Consider the following 20,719-nt stretch of genomic DNA (forward strand, 5'->3'; position numbering starts at 1 on the left):
TGAGCATCCCCAAAAAGGGAAAGTGCAAGAATCCAACAGGTTCTGTTCTTTTTTTATGCTTAATTTGTTGTTTGCTCATCTGCATTTTATTTATTTACAGTATATATACATATATGTATGTACGTTTAATTACTAGAAACGTATGAAAAACGAATTACTTGAAAGGGGTGGGTTTTTTTACTCAGACATTAGGAATAACACATTTTATATTTTCAATTCCAATACTGCAACATTGTGAAAACATGATGTTTGCTTTCGGCAAGATGATATCATCTAAATCTCACACCGGCCTATACCTACGCATCAAAGCCACACTGTCCCAAGACTGCCCAAAAACCTATTTTTCATTTTGCTTACCCTTAAATCAATTGAAGTTCAGTTCTCATGCACATTATGAAATATTAGAACATCAACAAAACACACTGACGGGCATCAATAGCTTAACTGAATACTTGCCGGCTAAGAGATAAATAACCCTATACATCCGTTTTCAAATCCACATCCTTTGAATATCATAATATAGATGTTTGTCAAAAAATTACAAACACGGAAGTATTTACGAGAAGTCGTCTAGACAGTACGTTCATTTCCTGGTCAACAGATTTTCATTGGCTATGCAGCATGAATGTCAATATAAATGTTAGGTCGTGTTTTAATAGTATAATAGTATTTGGTAGGTTATCACAAAAGGGATGATTGTTAAGATCTAAGAATAATGATTAAGTGATTGTGAAGTCCATTCCAGATCGGCTACTGTGTGACGCATGTAGATATAGTGTCTTTTATTGCTGTTCAACGTTTCAAATACTGCTGTTTACTCTGAGAGCACTTTCAGAAAAATGGTCAACAAATGTAGCTGTCACTGGTGTGGTACACTTTCAAAAAGCATGGTACATATTTGGAACCGATACATATTACTCAAGAGATACGTAGATATTAGAAGTTTAAAGGAGAATATTTGTACATAAGGGTCTTCTTAAAAGCGTAACGTCCAAGTTACAGCTTGGGTACTTTTTTCTGAGAACCGCACTGTTTTGGTAGTGGCTCGGTTAAGGACAGATCTGACTGACTCTGTATAGAGTTTGAGACAATATAAACAAATATATTCGCAAGCAGTCAACGATGAATTTGTTTCAAAGTTTTAAAAAAACCTTACGCAGGAGGTTGAAATGTACAATGAAAATCTACAGAGTTTAATGCATCCGGAAACCCTGATACGAATCATTTAACTAGAGACAGAAAGGGAGTTTAATACGTGTGTGAAGGGCTTCGGCTGTTGATCTCCCCTGGGTCTAGTGTCAATGCTTTACATGAGAGGTGAAAGCCCCGGTCTGACATCTCCGTCCCAGCGAAGACATCTCCCAGCAGGCCACAACCCAGATCTTTCTACAAGACCGAGACACATTGCAGCACATCTGACTAAAACCCCTATTCTGCATACTTAATTGTGTCTATCAAAAGTTTGTAAGGTCATTTGAAAATGCTTCTTAGATTTTGTAGTGTAATAATATGAGTTTTTAACTGTGGTTGCAGTGTTCATGTAGTCTACTTTAAAGGTAGTGTATGAAATTTAGCAGCATCAGAAGGACATAGCGTATTTATGAAACTCACTCTGTGCAGTTTGTCCGTTTAGGGCTACAGTGGAAACAACATGGCGATGTGTGTAGATGGAAAAAGTTATTCCAAGGTAATAAAAACATAACGCTTCATTATGTAAGGCCTTTACACACCTATGAACACATGGTTATATATATGATATTGCATTTCTTTAAATAGAACCTCCAAAAGTTACCTTAGCTATTGCTGTGGGAAAAAAGACCAACACCGTTCCATTAAATTTAACATTTTATTTGTGGAAAAAACACAAGCAAAATGCATCAATAGACATTTCTACTCGAAGGCAGGGAAATTATAAAACGCTTCTAAAAGCGAAGTCGTGCACATGCCAAAAGTCGTGTTGAAAGTTCGCGTCAAATGAGCGATAGACAAGGAGCAGTGATCCATTTAAAAAAATAAAACCAGGGAAAATGCAAGAAAAAAAAATCCCAAAATACATTTACAAGTCAAATGAACGCAAACCCCACAAAATTACCGATAACACAGGAACTAGCAAGAAACGAAAGAAAACCAACTAACACAGGTTACTATGCAAAATGAAACCGTAAAAGCATTTTTACAAGACAAAATTAAAGGAGCCGTGACTACAATTTCACAAGTTTAGCTCTATATCATGTAAACAAGCATTCTACATTTGGGTTTCTAAAAACAAAGCTAAAAAAATGTAACCATCTTTACACAGTAAATTAAGGTTACTGGTCGTACACAAGAACAGAACTGCTTGCGTGTAAAAAGGAAAGAAAATGTTTAGCTTCGTTGCCATTCATAGCCTATAATGTTGGCTTTTGCACCATTTTGTTATACATAAGCACAGTTTCAATTCCGAAAATCTTGTTACTCCCTCTTCAAATTTAAATAAATTAAGATACAATTTGTTGTTCTTTTTTCTCTTTACAGTTTTACAAAATTCAGGTAACAGTTTACGACAGCGGGTAAGGCAAGTGAAAAATGGCTATATTCATTGATTTCAAGAAATGTTGCACAGGCTATGTACATTGCTTTGAACATTTGATGACTTTGCAGGGGTTAATGTTGTAAAATCTCAATCATTAGAATAACGCTGAATAACCGCACCCCATATTTTTGTCAAACCGGTTACAAATTTGCATACTTCTAGGAAAAATAAAACAAACAATAGTGCCTTGACAAGTGTGTGTTTATGCTTAATTATATTTAATAAAATTATACTTATATCATTTGGTCATAAATCTATATTCCTAATCCAAATCAATCCAAATGCTTTGTATCCAACAATCAAGAGCCGTTTGGCAGGTTAACATCACAAATACATCAAAAGACACAATGTAACCGATTCAGTAAAGCCTTCATTTACACATGACGCATGTAGTCTATACTTCGGCTAAAGGTTGCCATAAGCACAAGAACCAGCCTATCCAAGAAATCAGTTTCAACTTCAAAGTTGCAAATGAATCAAGTTGTGACAAATGCACATCTATAATGTACACAATTCAGGGAGAAAAACAGCTAAATGAGATTTCACTGTAATAACTTTATGCCAGAGTAACTAAAGATCATGAATTAACACAAAGTACAATGACAGAGCATTGTCCTTGCAGATTCAACTTGAATGTCTATGAATTTACACGTGTACAGACATTCTGCATAAGTGAACCACATCAAGTGGACAATAATTACACAATTGAAATGGATTATATTATACTTTATTAAAATGTTATATCACACATGTGTTAATTACATTTTGAATTATTAATTTGCCTAGCACATCATCAATATCAAATTCCTTTGGTCCTTCAATAAATAAAACTCATATCATATACACAAACTTTGTACAAGTTTAATACAGTTCAAAGGGAGGAAACCTTTAAATTTGCAGGACTGCTAGACATCTTATTTTGTTTTGATGAAGAAGGGGAATATCCTGTGAAATCATGCTTTTCAGTCAATTTAGAGACATGAAAAAAGTAAAAGTACTGAATGCTTTGACAGGACAATCTGCACCAGACATCCACATCAGATTCTTCAAATGTCTCCTATTTGTTTTAGTTAATTCATCAACATTTGAGAAGAGTGGAACAATTACATGAAAGTCTTATGATTAAAACGCAGCCGAATCAGGCCCTATTGTTAAAATCAATTTCTTTCTGCAGGATCCACAATGAAGTTTTAGCCCTACAGACCAGATGAGATGTCAAACCCTTGTAGTGTTATTACAATACATCATATGTATTCCAGGATGCACAAAACAAAAAGTGATGATTACGTTTGCGCAACCAGACGTTGAATCACTGAAGTTTAGTTTAGCAGAAGAACTGAACTTCTGAATCCAAAGCTCATATCATGCACGTTTCCTTGCAGTTAGTGAATCCCAGACATCCGCTCCATACCAAATGGGAGCGAAATGCTGTTTCCCCCATTCAGGGAAAATATTTGCAGGTGAAGCCAAAGACACCAGCACACAACTGTTCAAATCAGTCTTGTAAAATCGAAATATCCCGAAACAGAAGAAAGCAGCCTGACACCCGGATGCAAATATTTCCATTGTCTCCTTAGATTTAGCGGCACCTGTTTCAATGGTGTGACCGCCAGCCGGAGGACTGAAACCATTTCAGGGTGTATCTAGCACCATTGTGGGAAGTTTCTCAAGAGTTTTCGGTAAAATCACTAAGGGCTTGAGCTACTTTAGCTGAGCAAAGCATTAACAAAACTAAACATACAAACAAACAAACAAACGTCTAAAAGTAGAAAGTTGCAACATAATAAATAAGAGCAAAAATGGTCCAAAATAGTTAAAACGTAGGTGGTTATTGTGCACAGCGGACATTTACAGATATATTTTTTAACAAAAGAGAAAAGTTGTTGATTCAGCTGCACATCCACTTACAAATATAAAACGATACATACGAGAGTGGGACCAAGGAAAGCAAAGGAGGGATTATCCACGGTCCAGTGATATGCGTTTGCAACATCCACGTGAGTGTTTTGTAATGTGTGTGTTAAAGACAAAGTATATCCATCTTCTCAGTGATAGAAATGAGTAGGCTCAAGACAAAGTGGAGGAGAAAGGAGGAAATATACATCTCTTGGAGTTCCCACTGTTTTGTCCGTGTCCGTGGCGCTCAGTATGACTCGTCATGCCTGATCAAGAGGTCTCCCTTTGGGGTTGAAGCACGGGATGAACCCTTGTCCATGCTCTCGGAGCCAGAGCTTTGGTGTTGCTGTTCCGAGCCGGCGCTGGAGGTGACTGTAGAGGAGGAGGTGGAGGAGGTGCGCGTCTTCTCCTTAAAGTCTGTTATGATAACTGTGACGTTGCCCACCGTGATGGCCAGCTGCTGGGCTGTACTCCTGTCGATGTTCTTCAGTTTGGGCCTGTGTCAAAAATAAATATTTAGCATCACAAACCAGTGAGATTTATATTGAACAGCATAAACACCAAAGTTAAACATCAGGACAATGGACATTCGCTCAACAGAGCGCGACAAAGCATACAGCATAGAATAAAATGCCACATTTCCAGACCAATACACGGCAACGGCACAAAGCTGAATCTCATTGATTGGCATTAGCCTCAGCTGTTAGCTGCCTCCAAGACAATGTGACACAATGAGCTCTTCTGGCAGCAGCACACAGAAACAGAATGATAGGAAGCCAGCCAACAGGGCGTGTGTGGGGGAGTAAAACTGTGCTGCTCATTTGAGATCAGCCCACGACTCATTCAGAGAGAAAGAGACAGACACGAACAGAGAGACACAGAGACAGAGAGAAAAAGAGCAGTTTTACAGTGACTTGCGCTGTGTCTGCCAGCTTTGTTCAATGTCAGAATGAACAGATTCTCAAGATGACAAGCCAGATCTTAGGCTGCATTTATTATTATTATACTGCCATTATTCCGGCTTTAATACAGTGCCATTCAGCCGCTTTATGAGAGTGGAAAAGAATGGACACCACTTCTGATCCTTCACACACACGAAGGCTGGGAATTTTTAGGAATTTGGCAATTCTAGTTAGATTTCATTATTGATTTTTGTACAACTATTAACTAAAAACAACATTATTTCCAAAAGTAGTTTCTTCTATTAAAAGTATTCTTTCCTACAACAAAACTCTATAAGTCTGTTCCACTTTTCTCAACTGTATAAACTTTACATTGTCACAGGAACATCCAGTCCGATATTTTAATGGCTTGCATTAGAAAAGGTCAGTTTGTGCCATGTTTGCATGTCTTTTGATTCAATCATTTAAAACAATTCATTAAAAAAAAGTTACATCGTAAAAGAAAAACTGACAAATGTGTATGTACAAATGCAGACGCTTGGTTGTCATTAACAAAACTAAATGTCATTAAAACTGGTCCTGAAGGGGTTTTCCAAACCCGCCAAAGCACCCTGCAATCCCTTAAAATCACTCAATAAGAACAAGATACCTGGAGATGTGAGAGTACTTGGTCTTGGTTGTTGATTTGCCGGAATGAATGCTGTTTCTTTCACTGGGTGGGCTTTTATGGCTGTCTGACTTGGGTCTGTAAAGAAATCAAAAAGACCCTTGAGGATACATGCTATAAAGCACAACATCTTAGGGCTCACATACCATTACTACACACTTGTGACAAACGGACCTGTTCTTTTTGCTGTTGGGTTTCTTAGTAATTGCTGGTGTGATTTCTTTGTCTTTCTTCTCTTTGTCGGGCTGCTCCTTCTCGCTCTTGTCCTTTTCCGCGTATTCGCTGTCGGGTGGACTTCTGTCGGGTGGACTTCTGTCGGGTCGCTCCCCCTCGCCTCGATCCTTCTCTGGCTTTTCCTTTTTCTCTTTCTTTGAGGGAGGAGGGGTGGCGTACTGCTGGGCCACCTGCTGAGCTACCAGCTGGGAGTTTATCCGAGGTTTCCTGTGGGACCGAACGTAATTGAACAAAATTGACAGTCAGTACGAGCGACAAACCAATACAGTAAAGTATGCTGAGCCTGGAAATAATAAGACAATCACACAAAACAATCTTAATATTAAAAGTAGAGATATTACCTGTCGGTCTTGGATTAATGTTAAGCACAAAAAGTTACAGGGTTAATACAAGACAATCTTATTCAATAGCATCTCTTAAAAAATACCCCATAAAATAGTTTTGTGTAAAAGAAAATTTGCCTACCGTAAAGCTTTTGTATTAAAAGAATCAATAAAGGAATGAAAAAATGCTTTTACCAAAATAAAAGCCTTATTTCTGTAATCCCAAATTAAGGGGCAATATAAATTCATATATGCGTGAGATAAATTGCAACACCTCAATGTTTTGCTTGCCCTCAGACATCCTAAGTGAATGTGACTTTCTTCTTGAAAGCTTCAAAAAGTGCAACCATCGATTTAAGAATGTGGATCGACACCACTCCGTGGTCTTAACAAAGGTTTTTTTAAGTGAATCGATGCGTTTGTTTAAGAGAAATGCTCGATAGTTGCACTTTTTGGCGCTTCACAAAATGACCCCCATTCTACAGCTTGGAAGCAAAAGTATAGGTGGTATTATAACTCGACTGGTTTATTCTTCAAGAAGATTCAATTCAATTAGGATGCCTGGAGGGCAAGAAAAAAAATGGGGAAATTTTCATACAAGCCGGAAGTATCCCTTTAGACGTCAGTCAAAACGGCAAAAACACTCCAGGACCACCAACATATGGTCCCCTCCCCTGCAACATATTGCAACACCAACAGACATAATTTGCTGTACCTAAATGCATCTGCTCTCCATTGCACAGTGTACTCAAAACCCATTTAAATAGTCTATGGATTGCACTAAGGACATTAAAACATACCTATCAAGATAATGCCCTCTGCAGGCATTCCAGCACTAAGACCCTTTCACTGGTGCTCTGTATGTAATGACGGCATTTCAGCAGCCGCTTGTGTCTGCTGAATGTGTAATCTCATTAGTCTACAGCTTTAATAAATAAGAGTATGGTGGGATTTTTCCAGCACTGTCATTGGGACTAATCAGACTAGTTAGAAGGTTAGGAGCCATCTGTCACAAATCAGACGGAAAGCAGCTTTCAATCTGCTGGCCTTGAAAAATTAAACCAATGCTGTCATAACATGGGGGGCACCACGTTGTATCATCAATTAGTTACCATCACAATCGCTCAAAACCAAATTCCATCATCACAGACTGAAAACTCATGACGCCGTAGAAAAGGCATAAACATATATATTTTCCCAAAAAACAAAAAGAGAACAGCGCTAGATACAACCAAACTATAATTTTCGTGCATAACAACAACAAAAAGAAAACCTGTGGGAAAAATAATGTTTTGGGAATCTCTCTTCTGCTTCTAAGCACGCAACACACCCTAACAGCGGGAAGGCATGCAGCGGCTGTGCGCTGGAGTCTCTCTCTCTCTCTCTCTCTCTCTCCTGCGCAATGTTGAGTTAATTAAAAGCCGAGGGGCTACGTCTAAGAGCTGAGGCACAGCGTTACGCAGCCCGAGCCAGCTCACGATCCTCAAACATAATGGCCAACATCTGGTAGCAGCTGGGGGTATCCAAGGATTTCGGCTGAGCTACAACCTGCCAGTGTTTTTCGCTTTGTGTAAACATTTTCACATGGGACTCCTCCTTAGCTTAATCTATTAGATCGGCTGTGGCTGTGCATGTTTGGCTCTTTTTGTTTGTGGTTCATTTCTACAGCTTAAGGCAAGCAACATTCTTCAAGCGAGTACGTTGACGCTAATGCATTACATCCATGCGGTCATGTTGTAAGTGCTTAACGTTCGTTTTTGCGTTACTGTGGTGGTAACAAATCCTTAGCATTCAGGGAATGGAGTTACCTTCAAATGACCATAAAACTGGATATTGTGTGAAAAACCCTAACCAGCAATAAACACGTCAACAACTTAATCATTTTTTATCCTCCTTCATAGTAGCTGACCTTAGATAGAAAAGTAGTAGAATAGTAAACTATAGAAGATAGTTTACAGCTAAAGCAGCTATTAGTAGTGAGATTAACAATGCAATACAAAACTAATTTCAGTGCGAGGTGTTAATGCTCGGCTAGTTAGCAGTCCGCTACTAACAGATGCCATAACATCAATATGCTGCTAAAATTGTTTCTGACATTTCATAATGCATGAAACCAGATTTTACCAGGTCTTATCGACACCCTTTACCTCAAACCATTTATCAAAAGATACGGCCACAAAAGATAACACCTTTCTTTGTTTTGAAGAAAGCCTGTGCCTCTTAGATAGTAGCGATGTCACTTTCACTCTCCATGACTGATGGGACATAGTCGTCGGTTCGCAGAAACCAGCCAGTGAGTAGCCAATCAATCCCTCATAATGGGCAATCATGTTCAAGAGGCAAGCACAACACCAATCAATAGAACCTCAGAGGAATCTAGATGAGCTTCAAGGTCCTCCAGCAAAAATACTAAAGAGCATCTTCTAGTGCAATGTGGGTCGGTACATTTTCTTCATGAATGTGGGTCGGAACATTTTATTAATTAAATGAAACTAGTTATTATATGAAACTCTGTTAACAGCATGGTTAACAACTTCCGAGTGGTCTTTAGGCAACCACAGCACTAACACCCTGTCTACACCCGACGCGGCACAGTACGAGTTAACATATCTTAAACAACTCAAGTATTAAACAATAGGCTTTGTGTTTCACTGATTTAACTTTACAGCCAAGTGAAGCACCTTAAACACGGTAAGCCAGTCCAAAATCATTGTGAAAGCAGCACACAGCCTCGATTTATTCACATCTTCAAATATAAGTGCACAAATAACCAATACAACAGCAGCACTCCCACAAAAAAAGTGATTATTAGCTATTGGTGATAATGTAGATATAAACCTGGAACTCAATGGATGAAGAACTCTGGCAGCACAATTACAGGTTTCAGGGAAAGTAATTGTAGCTAGTCCAAAACAGTTGCCAATGCTTTCTGCACAGTGCCTGGCAGGTTAAAAGTGAGTCAAGGTGTCTTTCCAGACGTCTGTGCACTGATGATGTGCTGATGTGACATGCTTCCAAATGTTGCTGTACAGGCAAACAACTGCTTTTTCTATTGTTTAAAAGCATAAAATGCTTCCAGTTTTTTACTGCAGTATATTATTTCTTACCAAGTTGCTTTCGAATTCTTAATCATAACATTTTACATTATATTAGAGTACTTTAAATCTGTGTTGCTGGTAACAAAGTGGCCATAAAGAAATAAGCGAGAAACTAGACCAGGCACAGACCGCAAACTCAATCAGTCCCATCCACCGTAGCACACTGGGGAACGTTCTCTAATCCAGCCCAAGGATTTGTCAAAAGTACACAATCCTCCACTTAACAGGTACTTGGCTCAGTTTCCCTCCTGAAGGGGATCCAAAAATTCCTTCCAACCCGAGGTTACCTGGGAGTCTAGCGCTGGATAGGTCTGTGATTGATTTGATTAACCTCCCTATGGTGGATCCCCTGCCATGTGGAGATTTTGATCAGGGCAGATCATCAAGACTGAGTGTAGAAGCCATGAATCAGTGCCAGCTGTAACTCAGCCATGAGAACTTGCTGGCATGTCGTGACTGCTGTCAACACTCCAAGAGCACGACAAAACCACACAACGCAGCCCACATCACAACCTCGCCCTGATGAGTAGGACATTCAGGAAACTCACTTTTTTGGGGGGAGAAAGCATTGAATGTCAAATGAGTTCATGAACTCACTTTGATGGTACATATCTACTGCTGCAAACTTGAAAGTCAACGTAAAAAAATATATAATAGAGGAACAAGGTTTGGAATAGCACACTGCCATACTGGTGTCAACCCATCCAAAATATGTTTTATGTTTCCAGCAGCAAAGATATATATATATAACTATAACTACTAGAATGAATCGATAAAACTCACTCTAACATTAATAAAATTACATTTTTTTAATTTACCCTCATTTTCAATAACTTCATATTGAAAACTCATGAATGTACAATTCACAGGCATAAACCCAGACTTCAGGATCCAATCTCATTGCACAGATCTGTCATTTCTTGGCAGCATATTAAACAATAATTCTCAGCTGCACATATTACACAACGCTGTTGTTAATAATGAGATTTACAAACAGAAAAGCCCATAAGGGAGATGAATATCGTACACCAGCCAGTCTTCTTTATCAGAGTGTCCCTCTGAAATTTCCTTCCAACTATAATGTGAATATTTCTAGACATTTCAAATTTGTCATTTAATAACTGTTACAAGAATTATCCCCATGCATGCATTTTGTAAAGCTGAGCTCTCGTGGCATTTTAAGATGCCGTTTTGTACTTAATAACACCTCAAACAAAAACTTGAATTCCAAGAATGGCAAGCATTTCTGAGATACTACTGTACAGGCTTCAGTTACACATTAGTGGTGCGGTAAATTACAGAAGCGTTAAATGAAACAGATTGCCTGTAGAGGCAAGACAGAATGAGAGAATGCTCCAGAGAATAGAGGCTGCAAAAAAGCCCTCAATTAACAGCTCTCCATTTCAAGTACGGCATAAAATGGCAATCATGCCCATTGACTCTTGCATGCCCTGGTCGTACTGCAGATTGTATAGTCAGGTCAATAGAATAGATCTCTCAAAGACACCTGTTAATAACCTACTTATGCATAACACCAGAATGCAAGGACGTTCCTTCATTCATGATCTAAAAAGCAATCTGTTGGTATTCAATACAGAAGTAAAGTTTAACTAAATACGCAGCCTTACAAAGAAACTTTCTACTGATGAGCATGAGGATTTGCTTAATCTCAGATGGAAGAATATTGAAATGTCAAATATTTAGCAAATTATTTTTCAAGTGCAAATTCCTTTCATACAAAAAAACACGCCAATGTCTGAGAAATACTGATAAATACCAATAAACTCAACATCACATTTTCTTTCGAAAAATTAGGCAGGGGTGAATGTAATGAATACATTGACCCCTAAAACAAAAATACATATATGTTTGCATAAATAACATTTGAAGTATCAATAACTTTTTTGCATTGTGACATTTCATGACAACCTAAATTTCTTACCCCTTACAGTGTAATGTTATCATCTTATTCCTATAACAATGTTTTTATAATACACATTAAATTAATTTAAACAGATGTGACTATAATAATTGAATTTTTAATGACAATTTAATATGACAGTCATTTTTAATGACTGGTTTTTATATTCACATTAGGCTACTGACAAAGGCGAGTGCTTAACTGAGCCTATTTTAATGCCATTTTTCTAGCAGTTGTTTTGGGGTAAAACAGCTAGAATATTTCTTGACAGTTTCCGTTACTGCTTACTTCCATTTGCTTTGAAGATGCCTCTTACATCACTCCCATGCCGAATGCGACAGCTTCATGCAGTGGCAGTTTGCAGAAAGCCTTGATCCTCCGGTGAGCAGCATTAAGCGTTTGGCTGGTGGGGGATGATGAAGCTGCCATGTGTGCGCATGTTGAACAAGCTTGGGGACCAGGCTCCCATAAGCCATTCTACTAAGCGATTAGTGGCTCTGTGCCTGCTGTACAGAACTGAGATAGAGTGATGAGCGCACCTCGAGCGCAGGCCAGTCCTGGGGTTCTTGTGCTGTCATTCTCCACTGGGTGGAGAGACATTAAACATTCATCTCCACCTTCTGGAGGGATTCTGCTCTCTTTCTTCCCTGAGGTAATAGCTCTCTGGGGAGGAGATCTCAGCAGCGCAAAAAATCTAACTGTGACATCTCTATTGATGTGAATTGCAATGGAAAACAGGGCAGTTAGCCGACAGTGTGAGAGAAAAAACCCAATGGAATCTGGATTTGTAAAACAGAAACACACTAAAAACAGAGTACTACACTCCCTTTGTACATCTTAAGTAGGGCTGGGCAAAATAATTTAATTGATTTGATATCAATTCTCAGAAGCAGTGAATCTATTTTTTTTCCTTTCTTATTTCCGCAAAACTGAATATTCATTAACGTGAATGTTATTGCTACTACTATTCTCTAGATGTCACTTTTCTTTGTACAACGGGTATATGTTACAACAGGGAGCGTATCGTTGATTCATAGCCTTATTAACTAGGCGGATGCAGGGTGTGTTGTCAAATTTAACATCACCTTCACATAAAAAGCAGCGGTTCAGCTCATTCTGTAAAATTTTGTTTGTTATATCTTACATGTAAAATAACCTGACCCTGTTTGATCGAGGTATGTGATTTATGTTTCAGTATACCCAAAGATTACGTTTAATATACACATTTGTGGCTCTTCGTTTCTGTTTTTAATTGACTATTGTAATCTGATGTTTATTGATCTTTTACAGAAATATCCATAGGATTTGTATTAAATCTATAATCGTTGACTCAAAAGCTTGTAAATCAGAATCGAAACGTCAGATCCTAGTCCTAATCTAAAGCATTCTCAATCTAGAAACAATCCAAGTAGACACACAAGGGGTTGGAGGATGTATTTTGAACAAATCTGAGCTTACTTCCAAGTAAACAACCGTACATCTCAAATATCTCGCCTCTCTGTCCAAGAGAAGGTTTCCTATCTTGTCTGACCTTTCAACACGGGAAACCACACAATTCCCCTCATCACTCAGACCAGGTGTAGTATTTGTGTTTGCACACATAGGGATCAATCTATCACCAAGAACTTGTCACACTGCATTTTATACGACAAACTGGAAGAGTGATCCCTTTTCTAACAGACTCACTCAACCTTGTGTCCTGGCTTTGCCTTTGACCTGTATAATTACAGGTCACGTATCAGGTTAGTATGAACGGGCAAAACTGTGCAAAACATAACCTATTCAACAAAACAACGTACTGAATATTTATGTCTAGACTGGCTTGCTCTGTTAAACTAATAAGGAGAAATTTAGAGAATCGCTTTTTGTTCAGCTCTCAAATAGTAAAGCTCGTCTCAATTGCGCCTTTGTGACTCACTTTTGCACAGAAGTAAGTAAATATGATGGTTGTCAAACTTGGTCAAATATGTCCAAGTTAAAGTGATTAACTACATCTGATTATTTGTAAGTAACTTAAAATATTTTTCCACCACCTGGTGAAAAGCAATGGTAAAAATGACAAATTCCACTTGTTGCAAGAAAACCTGATTTGATATTTTATATGTGCCTAAAAACACTTCTAGAGACAACGCTATAGTAGATTCCCAGGAAAAATGCTTCCCTGCCATGTCCTACATACATTATTTGAGAATCCCTGCCCTTATTGCTCTGAAGAATTTCAATGTGTCACAGAAAAATACATCAGCAAGCAATAAGTAAGCTGCCTAATCCTCTTAGCACTAACATCTATATACAAGCAAAGCTGGAGATGGAATAGCTTTATTTTTCCTCCAGCGAAAACAGATTCCAGCTCATATAAAGAGGGGCTGTCATTCACGTCAGCTTCCATTGACTGTTCTGCTATCTTCATTTACAAGCCACTCCGCCGTGTGGAGCGTCCCTCAATCAGAACATCTTCGGTTCCAACTCGGTTATCAGATTAAGTTTGGTCGCTGAATGTCACTGGCTGCGGTTAAGTTTTCTACGCAGGAGTCAGCCGAACGGCAGTCTGCTCTGAATGACATGTGGCGTAGAGGACGGGTGAGCTCGAGGAGAGAGCGTCCAGTGCTTCCCTGCGCTGGGTAATGATGTGCTCTATTCCACCTTCCCTCTGAGAGCCTCTCGGCTGAGTGAGCGCGTCCCAACAGAGCCGTCCATCAAACCCTACGTGAAGTTCCCCGCAACCCCCACCTCACCACACGTACAACACGCTCGCTCACCCGCACTCATTCATTCTCTCTGCTTTTTTTTGTCCCTCTCCTGTCTCTCCTACTTGGTGCCTTGTTATCTGCCTTCCTCTAGATTCACAAAGCCAGCTATATACCTAAATCCGTTTCTTACCAATCTAAACAAACACAATGAAGGCCAAAAGGTCCAAGTTCAAAATCACATGAAGGATCTTAGGACTTAAATTTGAACATGGCAACTTCAAGAATATCAAGATTATGTGCTGTTTCTAGGCCACGGTTCAAAGTACAATCTCAGTAGGCGTACATTCGGTCATTACAGCAAAAAGGAAAATACAAAATATTTCAAAGAGCTTTGAAACTACAGTTAATTGTTTTGTATATTCAATCACTTTGAAATTAAAATATGTAGGAATGGAGGTCCATGCTATAATTCCACCGCAAAAATTCCCATTTACTTTACCTTAACATTGAAATGTGCCTTAAACGGAGTCACATGAAAACATGCATTACTCACATACTCAATATTTTATGAACTACTTACCGTTACTCGTACTAAAGACCTTTATTTTGCATCTACAAGACACATAATAAAACTCATGTATGACCTCACTCTAGTAAGAGATGTCTATTGTGCCAGTTAGTTTAAATGTCTTCAGTCTCAATAACTGGGGGTTTAAAATCTCTTAACACAACGGTGCAGATTAAAAGCTTATGCCTGATGTTTAGAATGAGTCTACTGATAAGTGTGGATAAATGTGTGTTAGTATAGGCATGAGGGAATATGACACGGAAATGAACCGTGTGAACACAGCCTGATTATGTAATTACATTATCCTCAACAATCTGCACTCAAGCAATGGAGATGAAATTTACCGGATTGTAAATCTCTGCTCCATCAATTATACACAGAAACGAATCCTTGTCAATATTAGGAAGACAATATTATCTTGTTTCAAGAGGAACCAGGCACTTTAAATTTCAATTAATCTTCACACTATTAATGAATACACGTGACCAATATGAATTTCATTGTCATCCGCTTGGCTTGCAATTGGATGCACAGCTTTGTCAAATACATTTAATTGGTATTTTTGACTGCTCTGTGTGTATAGCCTACTGTATAGAGGAGTGTATCTTTAGGTACCTTCTGGTTTGATTTTCAAAAACAATTCCTGAAACGGTTCTCAATGCATCTCAATCCTTCAGAAAGAGCAAGAGCAAATTTACAGACGACTAAGGTGGCGTGTTAACAATTCGTGGTAATAACCGAGCACAAAATCCACAGTTAAATGTTGATGCTGACCTGCTTACAATAATTAGCCGGTGCAAACAACCTTGCATTAGATGCAGCTTTCATCATATGTGCACGAAATCTCAATTTAAATTTCATAACATTTAGGGAAATTAAAGTCTTTAAGTAACTTTATTTACTTTTTTCTCACATTTATCTAGACTGAAAATCTGACTTTTTCGAAAGGGAGAAATAAAACTGGCTGGGATCCGGCAAAGACCTTTAGGGGAAGTAAAAGTAATATACACCTGGGCTGAAGATCAAGGTAACACAAAGCCCAAACGGCACTTCCCCCTGATCCGGTACATCAATCAACTTAAGAAAACCCCTAATGGATTCTTCTCTCTAACCTGTAGGTGTCTGATATAGATCTTGAAACACAGCAACCGCAGAATCGGATACTAAAGCACGGTGTTGCATTCTTCTCTCCTGTTCTAGGAATTCCAATGTAATATTAAAACATGATGCTTTAAAGGGCCAGTCCTGCTAAATTAAAATTTCTTTCATCATTTACTCGCCCTCATTTCGTTTGTCAAAGCGCAAAATTTGATAATTGAAAAAGACAGCATGACTTCTTGACAACCACTTTGTAATATGGCTATTTCTTTCAAATCTACATGCAAGGAAATTTGATTTTGATGGCTGTACAGAAAAAGAGATCATACCAACATTTTCCTTGAGACTTTACCACGTTTCTTATTCCTATTATCTGTATCAAAAATCTTTCAACTTCTAAACCAGATTTCTCAAGAAATTACACACCACAGCACTCAACAAACAGCGATTCAGTATGGATTTCTGCCTACTTGACAGTACAGTGACCCTAGATGACCTCCAATGCCATGGAAACACAAGGTGAGCGAGTCTGTGGACTGTGTAGCTGCTGTGTGGTGAAAAACAGCCAGATATATACCCTCCAGCAAAGCTGTCGTCAAACTTATACAATCGTGCAAGTTGTGCAAACAAGGATGTCTCTATTTAACCATAAACATAATTCACTCGAAATGGTTTAAAAACACACAACACTGTCGAGCGTAAAATTGCCAAGCCCTCGCATAAGTAAACATCAAAACCTTTCTGAGGTCGACCGCAGAGTCAATTAGGCAAAAAGACCTGCTTGCTTCCGTTCTGCTCAATTAACTCCTTTATTTAAAAGTTGCTTTTAATTATCATCTTAATATACGGACACCGGCACACGCAGCTCACAGAGAACCACATCACGGTGCTAGAAAATGGTCACCCTGCCTGAATCTAATCAGATCAGGGTACGCAAAGATCCTGAGGCTGTAAACAGACCTTCTTGACACAACAAAACCGTGCAACACTAATCTGGAGCACCATTACACAGAGGGATGCCGCATTCTTTGAACTCCAAAGACCAACAAAGATAAAATAATTGGCGAATGGAACGCATTATCACACCACAAAGGCCCATTCATCGGGGCAAAGAGATAAAAGGTGCTAGGATGAGAACGTAAACCCCTACACGCTTGTAGGAGAGAATATCATTTCTCTGCAAGCACCCCACGCTGCCTCCCGTGCACCACTGGAATACATCAAACGTGGACAAGATGGCTAATTAGTCCTCATTACAAAGGGAACCAGGCTTCTTACATCAGCAAACAATCATATCCATCAAAGGATGACAGCGGAGATCAAACAGAGACAGAGCGGCCCTCATCAGCAATATCATGCGATTCTATTTGGCAGACTGATAGGAGCTGGTCTTCTGCCAGCGAGACAGGGACGGCACGCATACCATCATTTCCTGTCATTACTACGAACGGCACGCGTTTGCATTCTGTAAACAGATCCACGAGTCCTGCTGGGTTTAGAGGGGAATAAACAGACTAATAGTTGCTGACAATTACACCGCTTTGGAGGTTCCGACTTATCCCGACACCTCTTCTTTTCTCCAAATGTCAGAAAAGCACTGAGTGTAAAAGACCAGATGAAAAGGGGATTACTGCGTGCGGCCGCATATTACTCATAGCTGCAGACACCACATCAGTCAGCGGATGAGAAGTGTTGGCGGGTGCACACATCATAAACACCGCGAAGCTCAAACACACGTAAAACATACGAAACTGAGGATTCACGCTAGGTTTTCTTACAGGAACAGGAGCCTGATGATATTTCAGGCAAACCGACCAGACTCATATAAGAACTTTTGTTCAATTTAATGACCTTTATGAGGAAATTTGCTCACCTAGACCTGAATAACACAGCAAAATTACAGCAATGAAATCATCAAATTAGACAAACCAGAAAGTCTGGCTATTTGACCTTAGGTTAATATGAAGGTTAACTAACTGGTGAACAGCATGTCGGTCTTCAAAGCAAAGATTGTGAGATTCCTACTGTAGCATTGACACTAATAACCTTTGGCTGTCAAAACAAAAACAACTCTGTGACAACCTTGATCGTTTAATTTCTAACAGCTGATTGACCCTTGTACATTCACGACCAGATCTGGAGAAATCACAAAACACGTGTTTCCGCATATGAACACCAAATATCGCAAAATGAGTTAAGGAGATGCAAGCATATACAGCATAAAAACATTATAAACACACCCAGACATTAAATCCCTTTCATCAACCCCAACAAATACCAGCCATGACTCTCAATCCAAGAAAGAAATCCAACTTGACTCAAAAGCCACCCAAGATCATCATTGCTGCAGCGTTGCAATGCCAACTGCATGAAGCTGCAGGGGAAAGCATCTGCTCGCGTTTACGATAATGCGAGACAAAGAAACGAAGAGCACAAAGTTTGCCAACCACTGCAATGACCGAATCTGACTGCCAGGCTGAATCGAGAGCCAGTGACGGTCAAGCAAATGACATTTAAGACGACTGTAGTTTCTATGGATCCAAATAACCAAATCAACAAGTAAAGAATCGAAATCCAATGCATGTCAATTGAGAGCCGGATCATTGCACTGCAGGTATCCTAAAATAAATGCCCACAACGTTACCTGGTAGACGTGCCCTTCCGTACATCACAGATGCTGCATTTGAACGCTTCTGCACTGTTCCTGAAAGTGCATACGCTACAGTCCCAGAAGCCGTCGTCCGCCGATGGTTTGGCTTGTCGTTTTGGCCTTGGGGAAAACAAAAAAAAGACTAAATTATTAGGGTCAGCTTCCACGTTTGCCCCCTTACACATTCCCCGAGTTGTACTGGCTCATATAACGTTACGTTAATGCAAACGAAGAAAAGCCACTGGCACAAAGTGACAGAAAATCCGACCAGTGACGCCCGAGGACGGTTTATTAGAACCGGAAAATACTGGAAATACACGCTAACCAGCTAACTAGCCGCGGTTATTCCCCGTAGCTAACCGGTTTTAACAGAGACATAATATACTTAAAGGGTCTAGAATTGTGTCCGCTGGCACGCAGCTAACGTTAGCCAGCGAGCTAAAGACATCGCCTCGGCGAACGGCGTGAAATTGAACGTCAAATCCGTCCGTTTCGCTGAGAACTTCGACTAAAAAAAAACGTCCGGAGAGGCCAGGCGTATCCTGAGGAAAAAAATATCTTCTCTTTGTCCGAGTAGGAACGAGTCTTGTGCGAAGAAGGTAAAGCCGCCATAGCTGCGCTCGTTTCTAGCTTGAGCAACACAAACTGAGAGAAAAGAGAAACACTCGTCGAAAAAAGCATCCGAAAATCCACCGCGCGGAAAACCGCACCAAAATCGCCTCAGAAACTACCCACCGCTGACGCTTTCTTACCTGGTCGGGCTCTTTTTGTCGCCCATGGTGAAAAGGAGACTCTCAAAAGACCCAAAAGGGTTCGGTAATTAACAATAATTGCGTGTAAAGGTCCGTGTGTGCGTACGCTGGATCCGCACAGAGTTGAAGCGCTCGCAGGCAGACTCGCCTTCCCCCGACTGACTGGCTGACTCTAGGCAGGGCGAAATGACTGCGGACCCCGTGACTCCGCCGCCCAATCACCGCTGTCTTCGGTTTAAAAGTCTCGCCAGATTTAATCGGCACGGATAGAGCGATAGTACTACGATACTCTCCGATTGCCAAACGTGTGACAAGTCGAGGTGAGACACGCGGGCTGGATGACTGACGGCCACTGCGTGAGCTGTGCCATGTATCACCGGCAGCATTGTGTTTAAATGGGCTCTGTGTGGGGAAAGACAAGTTCAAATAGGGACACTGCAAACAAGGGCATATGGGCGTTTCTCTATATCTTATATAGCTGACTATTAAAGCAGTGTATTAAGTGTAGTCAAGTTATATAGAAGATAAAGGGCTGGTTCACCGCACAGGGATTATCTTAAATCGGGACTAGGCCTTAGTAATATAAGGACATTTAAGTCGTTTTTACAAAAATGCCAGACAAAAAACGTCACGTGTCTGCATTTTGAGACAAAACAATGGCACTGGCGTATTTTAGGATATGTTGATGCAAGTTGTTTTCAGCTTAGACAGCTCTAACATTTACAGCGGTCTAGGACTAGTCTTAAACCCTGTATGGGAAACCACCCCATATAGTGTAGATCAGGGGTCTCCAACCTTTTTGTAAGCGAGGGCTACCAAAATATCAAAAATCCTCTAGAGGGCTACTTGTTGATAACATACTTTCAAACTTTAAACACGTGATGCCTTATTTTTACGCTCGCGGAACCAAATTCAGTTTTCTTTCAGATATTTTTGCACTTGAATATATTAAAGCTTATAACACTTGCTAATAATAAACTTTCATGACGATGTAGCACTTGGCTGATCGGTATAGCCACAGATTTGTCAACTGTCTTGAGTATTATTGGTGAGCCCTGTGTTTAGCGGGCACCTTACAGAGTTCAGGCGGGCTACCAGGTGCCCACGGGCACCACGTTGGAGGCCGCTGGTGTAGAGTGTTATAACCCTCAGTTGGTATACCATTGGGTTAGCAGTGAACAGGTCATGAGTTTGAATCCCGCATAATAAGATGCATACATTCAAATTATATTCAGCGTAAGCAGCTTTAGATAAAAGCATCTGCACAATGCATAAATGTAAAACGAGAGAGGGTTTTACATGATGAAAATTGTATTTCATGTCCTCTAAAGTCACATGGAAGCTTTGT

General features: G+C 39.7%; 1 protein-coding gene across 1 annotated transcript; it reads right to left on the reverse strand.

Annotated features, from left to right (window-relative positions):
- Window positions 1-1,834: 1,834 nt before the first annotated feature.
- On the reverse strand, window positions 1,835-19,775 carry rybpb (RING1 and YY1 binding protein b). The gene is made up of 5 exons (XM_079460965.1): window positions 19,372-19,775; window positions 18,614-18,739; window positions 6,212-6,478; window positions 6,020-6,115; window positions 1,835-4,965 (listed from the first exon to the last, which is right to left on the reverse strand). The coding sequence occupies exons 1-5, from the start codon at window positions 19,395-19,397 to the stop codon at window positions 4,716-4,718; spliced, it is 765 nt and encodes a 254-aa protein (XP_079317091.1). The 5' UTR covers window positions 19,398-19,775; the 3' UTR covers window positions 1,835-4,715.
- Between the last annotated feature and the right edge of the window lie 944 nt (window positions 19,776-20,719).

Source organism: Barbatula barbatula (assembly GCF_947034865.1).
Source record: "Barbatula barbatula genome assembly, chromosome: 7".
NCBI lineage: Eukaryota > Metazoa > Chordata > Actinopteri > Cypriniformes > Nemacheilidae > Barbatula > Barbatula barbatula.

Bases quoted from the DNA above. Each gene is read 5' to 3' on its own strand.
- rybpb (XM_079460965.1), bottom strand. From the start codon at position 19,397: ATGGGCGACAAAAAGAGCCCGACCAG. The intron at 18,740-19,371 runs GTAAGAAAGCGT...GTTTTCCCCAAG, and splicing joins GACAAAAAGAGCCCGACCAG to GCCAAAACGACAAGCCAAAC. The intron at 4,966-6,019 runs GTATCTTGTTCT...TTTTTGACACAG, and splicing joins AAGTACTCTCACATCTCCAG to GCCCAAACTGAAGAACATCG.